We start from the raw sequence: 12,523 nt of genomic DNA, 5'->3' as shown, positions 1-12,523 counted from the left end.
TCTATCAAGTTACCTCATCCTCCTCCATTTCAAAGAGAACATCCTCCATCAATCCCTCTGATTCCTCTTGCAACAACCTCTACCCAAGAAATAATTTTAGGTAGTGGGCGGATACATCTTGATCAGTAGAAGTGTAAGCAATGTTCCCTCTAAGGTGTGCGCATGTGCACGCTCGCACATCTTTTACTACTAGTGCTCAAAGGAAATTAAACTGTGCACAAAAGGTTGTCACCCTCCACCTCATTGGAATGTAAGGTATATTTCATGATCATACACAATCACATTTCCTTTTTCTGGTTTCTGATGCGGACAGTGTTGACAACGTGGAGTTTGTGATGATTTCTCTGCAGATTTTAGAACCAGCTTATTTAAACCCTTTTTATTGAAGAAATTATTCAGTGCACACGTGTTGTTGTCACTGGGCATAACAATTGCACGGCACAATATTTTTGTGCACGCTGCTCATTGCAGATTAGGGGGAATGTTGGATGTAAGGTGCTCCTTTTCCGCTAGCCTGCAGGTCACCCTTGGGCAAGGTGTAGCACTCGCTTAGCCCCCGATCAGGGTCACGTGAAGCCGTGGGAGCAGGTGGCAGATGGTCGTATGAGCAGCTGGTCCTGGTTATGCGACCACTGCCACCAGGCCGACCGTCTCAGAGGAGTATTGATAATGGCTGGGGTCACCCATCTTGTGAAGACACTGCCCAGTAGAGGGCAATGGCAAACCACTGCTGTAGAAAAATTTGCCAAGAACAATCCTGGTCAACACCATGACTGCCCACGTCATAGAGCACAGCACATGGTGATGATGATGATGGAGTAATTTACAGTGGCCATTAAACTACTGGAATGTGGGAGGAAACCAGACCACACCAGAGACTCCGCACACACACAACCAGCCTCCAAGGTCAGGTTCAGTCGCGGGTGCCTGAAGCTGACGGGCAGCACAATTAACTACTGCAGCACCATCATTTGATTTTGTCATTTTTATCCTGTTCAAATCCATGCTTAGCCTCAGCCCTGTCCACATCTGTAATCTTGCCCAGCCTTAAAATCACCCTCATGTGTTCTATTATCTAGAAATTACACAGACATGCGCACACACTTCATCACTAGCTGTAACTTCAACTACATGCATTTCTATCTATAGGATTCGCTCTCTAAACCTTGCTTTGAATTATAACCTAAAACAATTTTTTTTTAAATTATTTGGTCTAATAACTCCTGTGGTCTAGCTTTCTGTGTAGCTCACTGTAACGTTTATCTGTGGGGAGGGTTCTCAATAATGCAAATGACCCAACACATTGGCATGTAGCATTCATTGTGAATGCCCTTTCATTATTAGCCTCCACCTCCTCCCCAAAGTGCATCACCTCACACTTACCAGTATTAAATTCAATCTGCCTTTCCTCTAACAATTTACTAGCTTATCAATATCATTCTGTGTTTTAAGAATACCCTCATGATCAACAGGACCAATTTTCATGTCTGCAAACTTGCTAATCATACCTGTGCTACACCACTGTCATAGCCACAAAAGCAACCCTTTGACATCACCCACCGTCTCCTGTTACCAAAGCGATACTGAGCCCAATTTTTCCACACTTGCTGTTCTGATCTTTAAACCCTTTGCGAACACATTGGTCCTGATATCTTACTACTTTTAGTTTATAAGATTTTCATAAGACCCCCCACTTCCCAAATATGAATTTATTGGTATGTAGCTGTTCCCAGTCTATTTGCCAGGTACTTTTTAATGTTGAAGTTGATCTCTCCCCCCGCCCCCCAACCAAGTCAGTCACTTAATTTCAGAACTATCTTTTCCCTTTCTATAACTGCTTTGAAATTTAGAATGACACTTTATTCACTTGTCTGGCTTTATATTCCCTCAACTGCATCTGGCACTCCCCCATCCCGAGTGATACTGTCTGTGTTCTAGCACTATAAACTCTCTTGAGTTCTGCCCCTATCTAATCCTTTCTCACAAAGGTGATTCAGGTTATTGGGGAAGTTGAATCAGCTACTGTTGTAACGCTAATCTCGTTTTCATCGCTGTGATTTGCCTACATTTCTGTTTCTCTATCTCCTGTTGACTGTTGGGAGGCCTGTTGTACAATCCCAGAAAACTGTTCACTCTTTTTATTCTCAAGCTCTTACCATATGGACATACTGGAAGTTCTATCTAAGACGTCCTTCCTCATTAGCGATGGTATCCTTGATCAGCAGTGAACTGAACTCCCCACCCCCCCACTTTGAACTCCTGACTTCCGTACAGCCTGTAGGTACAAACTCGTGTTTGGGTGAGCAGCAAGATAGATTTGCTGACTGCTGACTGCTCACAGCCCACGTTTTCAACATGAGTACTTCTCAGATTATGATCAGTTCACTGAACCCCGCCCTTACCTGACGATGACCTGGGCTCTGGAATGTTGATTTGACTGTCTTTAGAATTCCAAACTTGAAATCACTTTCTCTATAAGGAGTTGAAAGACCAGAGCAGTTTGTTTGTATCTTAAAAAAAGAATTGCAGATCTTTACATATTTCATAGGGCTGGTCTGTTGTTGAATAATTTTATCAATAGAATCTTTGTCAGAGGCGGAATTGAGGTGGATGAAAATGGCACTGGAAGCTACACTAATCGTGGAACAGGCTTGAAGGGCCTACTAGCTGATTTTGTGTCATTAGGTGGTCCAGCTTCTAACCCTAGAGCAGCATCTCAGCCGTCTCTAGAGGCTTAAAGGCCTTATGTGTGGTTCCAGGGTAGGATTTGATCCCCCAAACAGACTAGACCTCCAGATCTTGTAGTCCCAAAGACCATGGCCCTAATCTGCCCTTCAGACTCCAGCACACCCCCCACGTATGACGTGTCCTCTGCAGACTCTGCCTCCTCTGGATCCAGGCTTCATCCCTCATACAGGCTGCAGTCCCGAGGCTGTGTGGGCTCTTTGTCGGCTTCAGAAATGTGATCTCTAATCACTGATTTTTTTTTTAATAGATTTCCACAAAGATCCGAACAGCGAAATGAAAAAGAAGGCAAAATTCAAACCAAGCAAGATGCTGAAGTTTCTTAGCAACAAACCAGAGGGAAAGTCTAAGAATGCCAAAGAGAAGAACTTGTGATGGAGAAGGAAGTGCTGCAGGTGTGGCTGGCAAAGCTGATCGTGCTGGGAGCAGTTCTACTCCCGTGTCTGGTGACTGGCTCATAGGAGTCTCGTACTTGATATTAGGCAGCTCCTTCATGTGCTGACTGAGGTTGCTTATTATATATATGTGCAATAGAAACCACTACAGTACTCTCTTTATTTTTGCTTAGTGCGGTGTTATCTTACTGGTTAGATGTTCTGTTCCTTTTGCTAAAGTTGACTCATTTCCACCATGTGGTTTTCTGCAAAGTTTCACAGCTGCAGAGTTGAATGCTCGCTTTCGACTTTCTTGGTGCTCATTCACCGAGGGCTTGCTTTAAGGTCAAGCCTGGTTGTCACCCAGAGCCATGGACCAGAAACGTTCCTTTCCTGTGTGAAGATCGGCCCGCTTCCTGCTACGTTCTGCTGCTGTTCAGCGTGGTGCGTGTACACTCGACGACCCACTGGTGATTCAGAATTCTGGGTTATTTTGTGCTATTTATCTATCATCAACTTCAACTGAAATCTTTGCAAAGATATTAACGGCATTGCAAGATGCCGTATATAATTCAAAAGATTGGTTATAATAGTTCCTCTGAAGCATTGAGAACAGGACCTGCTAGCACTTAATAGCATGGTGTGACGGTGCAGTGTGTGGAGTCCGACATGCAGACATGGTGTGATCTATTACACCGCCATTTGCTTCCTACAAATCCTCTGGAGGCTTTGCTTCAAGTGGAAATATGTCCAGAGCACTTCTGAATAGCTTAGGACTGGCTCCCCAATCCCACTCTTAGTCTCTCAGTAGATCTCTATGCAACAAGAAGTTTCAGTCTGTGAAATTCGTCCAGACAGAACTCACCAGATCAGTTTGACTTCCGTCATCTCAGTTCTCTCACTCCTGTGCCACAAGATAAGCATTCAACTCTGCCCTGAAGGATGTTGAACGTAGTGATGTAAAGAGTAATCCTGTGCCACTGTGAAACATTGCAGCACTTCTTTAAAAACTGGTAGAAAATGTCCTTGTGACTAAGTGTATGCATAAATATGCTCTCATGTTTATTTCTTGAGTGTGTGCACACCACATAGATCCAGTTACTGAGACCAACTAATACAAATGTGCTTCCAAACCTAGTTAATTCATAATGAAGTATGCTTTCAAACATAGTTGTATCATTTAAGATGGTGGTGAATATTGGCAACTTAGGTCAAGGCATTTGATCTTGTGGTGTTCGCCGAGCTTGGCAATTAACTTGCAGACGTTTCATCGCCAGCTGAGGTGACGTCCTCAGGTCACAGTTGTTGGTGTTTCTCTCTGGGAGTGCTCACGTTTATATAGCCCCCCCCCCCCCCCCCACAATTCATTTGTTTGCCTCAGTCCTGATTAGCTACCCCTTCCGTTGAACTCTGAATTTTATTGGCTCGCATTTCTTTGGCTGTTAGGGGTCCATTGACAATGATCCATTGTCACAGTACAAGAAGGATACCAGTTCAACTGAGACACTGTGGAGGCCTACTGCACGGGCAGACACGAAGTAGGCACGAGAATTCTTAGGAGTGCGGTTCTCTTTTGATAACTCCAAAAACAAACATATCAAAATAGATCCCATCTATGAACCCGCTAAGAGCCATAGAAAACACCAGCCAATAGAATTCAAAGGTCAACTGAAGGGGTAGCCAATCAGGACCGAGGCAAGTGAACGGGGGCCGATATAAACGCAAGCACTCCCAGAGAGAAACACCAAGAACTACACACTGAGGGCGTCACCTCGACTGGCAATGAAACATCTGCAAGCTAATTGCCAAGCTCGACGAACATTGCAACATCAAGAGTGAAGTCATAATGAAGTACGCTTTCAAACATAGTTTAAAAAATCATAGTGAAGTGTTGCTATTAATATTGCACTTTAATTGACCAGTGAGGTTTTGTGCTGTTGATATTTTTCAACAGGTCCTTTACACAAGCTTCAAACTAAAATTTAGTCATCTCCGTTTGAGTCAGTCTCCAGCCAGTCTTGAGTGCACTTTGGCCATGCTCAGCCTACGTTGCAATAGGCTGCATTGCCGGCCAGTGAGCTCCCCGCTAGGTGCTGTTCCTAGGGGAAGTTCGGAAAGCCAAGGGAAGTTACCAGTCTGATCCATGTACTTGCAGTACCAGCTTATCAAGGGCGACTTGCAGACAAATGTGTTCCAGCAAGAAACAACTTCAGTTTGGAATTCGTGTATGATCCAAACTTTCAGGGACTCTTCAATTTGTTTTTGAAACTTAACCCTTCAGTAGATTGGATAAGGACAACATATTCTATTAGCCTAAATGCTGGACTGACGCTTGACATTACCCTGATTAACATAGTGTGTTGAAGTTTTGTCAACTCTTAGCAATAATTGTATCCCTACTTAACTTACAGGAACAGCTGCAAAAAAGCCTTAAACCAATTCATTGTCAAATCTTCAGTTTAGAGTCTTTTTAATACTTGTTGTAACTGCATTATTGGTGCCATGTCTTTGTATTAGTCATTCAATTATGGTATTACTTTCATAAGTTCATTCAGATCATCTTGCTGATCCAAATCTTTGACTTTTACTGTATCTTACCTGTTTGTATATAATATTTATTGAAACACAAAAGAACTGTTCTAAAGCTATATTATTCTGCTAACAAAATTGATAAAACTGGGTCTTTTAAAATGGAAGGTTGTCCAAATGTGTGACTGGTGTGTGCGACAGTTGATTGTGATGGAGAATCCTACCTGCATGTTACTCCAGGTGTCCTGCGAACAGTCATTGCCCCGCTTTAAGCAATGTGTTTCTGATGCCTGGCAGATTTTATTGAGTGGTCTGTCATAACCATTGGTTTCTCAAGCACTAAGATGTGCATTGTCCACAGCTTAAAATTGAATTCCAGTTTGTTGGGATTGAACTCCAAAGCAAAATGTTTCTGCATCTAGTGAATGCATGGGGCCCTGAACAGGTTGAGGAGCTAGTCTCATTATATCTGGTCCCATTTCATCTGTTAGTGGATCCAAGTGATGACATCTATTTTTATATCATCTTGCACTGACTAGAGCAGGGGTTCCCACTTGGGGTCCATAGACCGCTTGGTTAATGGTAGGGATCCATGGCATAAAAAAGGTTGGAAACCCCTGGTAGGGTAATCCTAAGTTTTTACATATTTGATCCAGTCTGAATGGCTTCCATTATCATCCTTCAATGAATCCGGGAAAAACAAACATTGCCATCAAGCTGAACTGTAACCAATGACTGGCCGCTGTTGAGTCACCCAGCGACAGAGGTATTTCCTTATCTAAGAACTTTATATCTTACTGTACTGAATCTAGAGCAGGGGTTCCCAATCTTTTTATTCCATTAACCGAGGAGTCTGTGGACCCCAGGTTGGGACCCCCTGATCTCTTCCTCTATCCAGTGCAGGTGGTGTTACACAACCTGCTCCAGTGACATCCTGCTCTCATTTTATCCTACACTGGATCTGTTCTGACTGTATTTCAGACTGGGCAGCTCTATCACCATATTCTGAATCCAGTGTGACTACACTGTATGGGGTTACTTATACCTGCAGTGGTATCATTCAGTACTGGGTCCAGGCTGTCTGTATCAGCCTGAACTAGTTAAATAGATCCAGAGAAACTTGAACTGCTCCGTCACCCTGCACCATGTCCAATGTACGTACATCTGTTAGCCATGTGACTGCCATTCTAATCAAACCTCCTAGATCTAGTGAGACTCTACCTACAGATACTTAGCAACCACTCAATGCTGCCAAGTGCACTTGCACCCGATCACCTTGCACGTGATCAGAAGATAGATACATCATGTGCTTCCATATTTTCCTTCACTGGACAGTACGACTTAATAAAGCACTGGTGAGGCCTCACTTGGAGTATTGTGAGCAGTTTTGGGCCTCTTACTCAAGCTGTGCTGAAACTGGAGAGTTTCAAAGGAGTTCACAAAAATGATTCCAGGATCGAATGGCTTGTCATATGAAGGGCTCTGGGCCAGTATTCACTGGAATTCAGAGGAACAAGGGGTGACCTCATTGAAACCTAACGAATGCTGAAAAACCTTGACAGAGCGGATGTGGAGAGGATGTTTCCGATGGTGGGCGATTCTAAGACCAGAGAACACAGCCTCAGAATAGAGAGGCATCCTTTTAGAACAAAAATGAGGAATTTCTTTAGCCAGAGAGTGATGACTCTGTGGAATTCTTTGCCACAGGCGGCTGAGGAGGCCAAGTCATTATGTATATTTAAAGCAGAGGTTGACAGACTCTTAATTGGTCAGGGCATGAAGGCAGGATATTGGGATTGAGAGGAAAATTTAATCAACCATAACAAAGTGGTGGAGCAAACTCAAGGGGCCAACTGATGATATCCTGAGCTGAATGTAGGTTGAATGTACCAGGTCAGTCTCCCCTGCATTGGATTCAGTGAGAGAGGCTAAATAGTTGTGGTTGAGTTAGTAGACTAATGTTCTGGATATAAAAATTCAATTCCCAACATGGCTGGAAAGAAGGGACAAGCCCAAGTTCAGGTTTTTTTTAACTAGTGTATTTCATATTGCCATCCCCCAGTGTGTTTAGCTTCCAGCTGCTGACTGAAATAGTTTCATGAGACATCAAAACATCGAGATTAAAGCAAGAATAAAACCAGATGGACCACCCAGCCACAGCCCACATTCTCTCCCGTCTGCTTCTCTGTCCTTCCTACCCCTGGCGAAGAGTTGCAGACCCAAAACATTGAATTTCCCGAGTTGCAGCCTCCCTGCCAAACTCTCCCAGCAGTTTCTGTTTTTTCTTAAAGTCTGGCGTATCCACAGGCCATGGCAGAGGATTTTGAGATGTTGACTGTCGAGTGTAATTATGTTAGGTTATTCCTACCAAGCACCACTCAATTGAAACATCAGTCTTCGCCTATTTCCTGCCAGCTTGTATCCCTCCACCCCCACCTTCTTATTCTGGCTTCTTCCCCCATCCTTCCCAACCCCGATGAAGGATCTTGGCCCAAAATATTGACTGTTTATTCCTCTCCACAGACGCTGCCTGACCTGCTGAGTTCCTTCAGCATTTTGCCAAGGCAACAGATTCAGACAAAGTAAGTGTGGCCTTGCAACAAAGAACTGATGTATCGATTGGCAAAGCTGCCTTCATAGCAACAGCCTAACACAATCACACTCTACAGCCAACGTCCCAAAATTATCCTCCGTAATCCCTGGATACGCCAGAGCTTTAAAAACTCACAATGCCGGGAAAGCTTGTCGGGCAGACTGCATCTCTGGAAAGTCAGCTACCCTTCATCAACATTGGGAAGGAGAGAAGTGCAAGTTAGTTTTCAGCAGGAGCAAATATGTGGGGTGGGAAGGTATAGAACAAGGGGAATATCTGTGATAGCTCGAGTTGGGATGGTTTAATGGTGGCATTTCATCAATATGTTAAGCTTCTCAGTCTGTCTAGATTGTTAATATGTCTAGACTTACTAGCAGGACTGGCCTACTAGAAGGAGTGATGCAGTAGTATATTGGTGGGCAGAAATTACCACAACAGGTCAAACAGATGCAGGGAAACCACTTACCATCATCTCCCCACTGAAGGCAGAGTTCCTCCCTGTTGACCAGGCAGATGGGAGAAGTGTTGCAATAATAAGAATCTGATATTCTTCCACCCAGAGTACATTCTATGTCCATTGTCAAGCGAGCTGAGCCCTGAAGGATGTGGGGACATAATTTGATCTGTTGGCAGGTGGTGAGGAAATCGAGGAACGGAATCTCACTTGCTCTCCCTCATACTGATGTATCTCTATGTGTTAGGATTGACCAAGTACATTAGTTCCCAAGGCAAATACAAGGAAATCTGCAGATGCTGGAAATTCAAGCAACACACACAAAATGCTGGTGGAACACAGCAGGCCAGGCAGCATCTATAGGGAGCAGCGCTGTTGATGTTTCGGGCCGAGACCCTTCGTCAGGACTAAACATTAGTTCCCACCTTCACACCAAAGGCAGATTTCAGATGGAGATTTATTTAGCACATGATCCATCGAAATGCATCGTTTGCGTTGACAACCAGCACACTCGAGGATGTGCTGGGGGCAGCCCGCAAGTGTTGCCCCGCACACTCTGGTGCCAACGTAGTATGCCCACAACATTCCACAGAGAACACAAGCAGTGACAATAACAGCAAATCAAGTCCCTTTCCCATCCCTCCCACCTACCCACTCACACACGCAGACAGCCACCAACCCTGGGATTGGCCACCTCTGGGTCTCCAGCCCTTCTCCCTGGATTCTCAGACTCTCAGCTATCAACTTCACCCCAGGGTGTCAGTCACGGGCTTGACCTTCAGGCCTTGACTTCTGGACTCGGGAAGAAAACAACAGTCCTGGCCTAGTTCTTTAAAAGAAGTCACAACAACTGTATCAAAAAATGTGGAATATTTCCCAGCTGTATCTAGTCTACACCCATGTGTTTTTAAAGTTAATCACTTCTAACCTCTGAGAATATTGCTACAGGAGATCTTTTGGGCTGTGTCCTAAACAACTTCGACTTCATTTGCTTGATTAATGATTTTCCTTCTGCAGCATTTGAATGAACAGAAAATAATTAAGTAGGTAATGGGATGTTGATGCTTATTGTACGGGTTGTACGGGAAAGGGATACAAGAGTTAAGAAATCTGGCTTCATACTGTATGTACAGAGCTTTGGTAGGACCAGACCTGAGGTCTGTCTGTCTGTCTAGGTACCATATTCGATGTGGACATTGGTGACCATGGTTTTCCATACAGATCTATCCCTTGTTCTTTGGATGATTTCCATTTCCTCGATGTGTAGCCACCTGGCTAGGCTTTTGATGTACATAAGCCGAGGTCTTCCTCTAGGTTTGCTCCCCTCGATCTTTCCAAAGAGTATGAGATTTTCTAGTTCATCTTTCCGCATGATGTGTCCTAGGGATCTGAGTTGTTTTTCTCTTATTGTCGGTTTGAGTGATCTAACTGCTTGGGCTCTTCTGAAATCTGAGGTATTTGATTTATCTCAACAAAGGATGTGTTTTGCTTGGAGCTGCTTCTTGCAAAGTTTTGCTGAATTGGTTCATTGGAAGCGAAAGATTGAGCAGTCTGAACCTATGCTTATCAAGGAGTGGTGACCTTGTTAAGACATGATTCTGAGGGAACTCACTGCATCTGATGAAGGGAGAAAGTTCTCCTAGTGTCTAGAATCAGAGAGTGCGGTCTCAGGAAGTCACCCACTTAAGACGGAGATGAAGAAGAATTTTCTCCCAGAGGTTGTGAAGCTTTGGAATGCTCTATCCTTGAGAGCCAAGTGGTTAGGTACATTCAAGATGACCAAGAAAGCAAGGTTTTGAAAACTGGGCAGGAAAGTAGAGTTGAGGACAAAGGTAAAACCAACACCTCTCCCTCTCTCTCTCTCTCTTTCTATCTCTATCTCTCTATCTCTCTCATCTCTATCGAGAGATACTAAAACATTCAGTTCCATTTGGAAATCTTACAAAATGAATAGCTTCTTGCTTAAGTGCAGTAGGGTCACAGTATTCAGGCCTGGGGTGATAACTGGTGTAACATTATTTTGCCATACAAGAGCCAGACAATAACCATCAATGACCTACCTTACTGTTCAAATGGCATTTCCATCCCAAATCCCCACCATCCTGGCAGCCTCTGGGGACCAGAATCTTGGTGGACTGCCCATGTCAATTCCAAGCTTCCAGGACAGACACTGGGCTTCCTGCAGTGATTTCGCCAAAACCTCTCTACTACCAGATGCAAATTGTAATGCTCTCCACGAGTAGAGTGAGACTTAGGAAGTTCAAAGACAGGATAAATATATGAAACTGCAGATCTGGAAGGTTGATGCGAAAACAGAAACCCTGAAAGAAATCAGCTCGTCAAGTTGCACTTGCAGAGAAGAAAAACACGTTAGCATTTTGGGTTGGGGACCCATCGGCACAGCTCTTCCGGTTCTGAGTTCTTCCGGTGTTTGTTTTGCTACCATCTGGGACAAAGCAGCCCTCTTCATCGGCACCTTATTCCGCTGCCTTACACACTTAGTCCTTCCTACACTGGTCAGTACATCATGGCTATAGAGTGAGCCACATGCAAAATATCCTGGTTTAATCACCAAGACTCCTGCAAAAGCTCCTTCACCAAGGATGCAGACTATAGGAATGTAGGAATGCTGCCATCTGCTGGTTCTCTTTCAAATCTCGAGAAAACCTGACTTTATCCTGAGCCTTTGTCTCCAATGGCGCTGGGAGCACCTTCGCCCAAAGGACTCTAGTGATTCATAAAGGCAGTCCTCCGCTACATTGTCATGAACAATTCAAATGGAAGGTAAACGCGCACACAAACACCAAGTCCAATCTCATATAAAAATAATTGCCCTTGCCCCTCATAGATCCTTGAAAGGTCGGTAAAGGGGCCACACCTGTCATAGGAAAATCCAGAATGCCTAGTGCTCTATCACCTGTCATTGAATGTTACGTACCTGCCCTCATCACCCTGCAGTGGATCTGGTGAGGTGCATCTACCCCCTTTTCACCCTGCATTGCATGGTTTGCTCAGTCAGGGTTTCATGTCACTCAGTTACCATGCACTAGGTCCATTGGGATCCACCCACCACCCTGTAACCTCACACTGGATCTATTAGGGTACAGCAATCTACACTACAATCCTGCATTGGACCTACACAGCATCCTTTCGGCCCTTCATTCCACAGAAAATCCAGGTGAGGCACACCTACCACCTATCACCCTTCACTGGATCCTGAATGTGGTGGTGGTACGCAACCCCTTCCCACTTCCATACAAGGTTTAAGGAGATGAGCCTGCTATTCTAAAACCATGCAGTGGATTTACAGTCATGGAAAAGTACAGCGCTGAAACAAGCCCTTTGGCCCATCTAGTCCTTACTGAACCATTTTAAACCCCCATCAACCTGTACCAGAACTACCCTCCATACCCCTACCATCCATGTACCTATCCAAATTTCTCTTAAATGTTGACATCAAGCTCACATGCACCACTTGTGCTGGCAGCTCATTCCACATTCTCACCACCCTCTGAGTGAGATGTTTCCCTTAAACTTTTCACCTTTCACCCTTGGGCAATGACCTGGTTGTAGCCCCACCCAACCTCAGTGTAGTGGTGGGGGGGGGGGGATTGTCTGTTTGCATTTGCCCTATCTATGCATCTCAAATTTTTATATATCTTTATGAAATCTCCTTTCAATCTTCTACATTCTAAGGAATAAAGTCCTAATCTATTCAATTTCTCCTTATAACTCAGGCCTGGCAACATCCTTTTAAATTTTCTTTGCACTCTTTCAACCTTATTTACATCTTTTCTGTAAGTAGGTGAACAACACTGCACACAATAC

The 12,523-nt window shown here is 44.2% G+C and overlaps 1 protein-coding gene across 1 annotated transcript in view; it reads left to right on the top strand.

Annotated features, from left to right (window-relative positions):
* The window catches only part of micall1a (MICAL-like 1a), a 108,437-nt gene extending 103,652 nt beyond the window's left edge, over window positions 1–4,785 (top strand). Inside the window, exon 16 of the mRNA XM_073033538.1 lies at window positions 2,996–4,785. Coding sequence (XP_072889639.1) covers window positions 2,996–3,120 — 125 coding nt within the window. The 3' untranslated portion in view covers window positions 3,121–4,785. The remainder of the gene's footprint in view (window positions 1–2,995) is intronic.
* Window positions 4,786–12,523: the final 7,738 nt, after the last annotated feature.

Source organism: Hemitrygon akajei, chromosome 31 (genome assembly GCF_048418815.1).
Source record: "Hemitrygon akajei chromosome 31, sHemAka1.3, whole genome shotgun sequence".
In the NCBI taxonomy this organism is placed as follows: domain Eukaryota; kingdom Metazoa; phylum Chordata; class Chondrichthyes; order Myliobatiformes; family Dasyatidae; genus Hemitrygon; species Hemitrygon akajei.
This window is presented reverse-complemented; position numbering and strand designations above follow the sequence as displayed.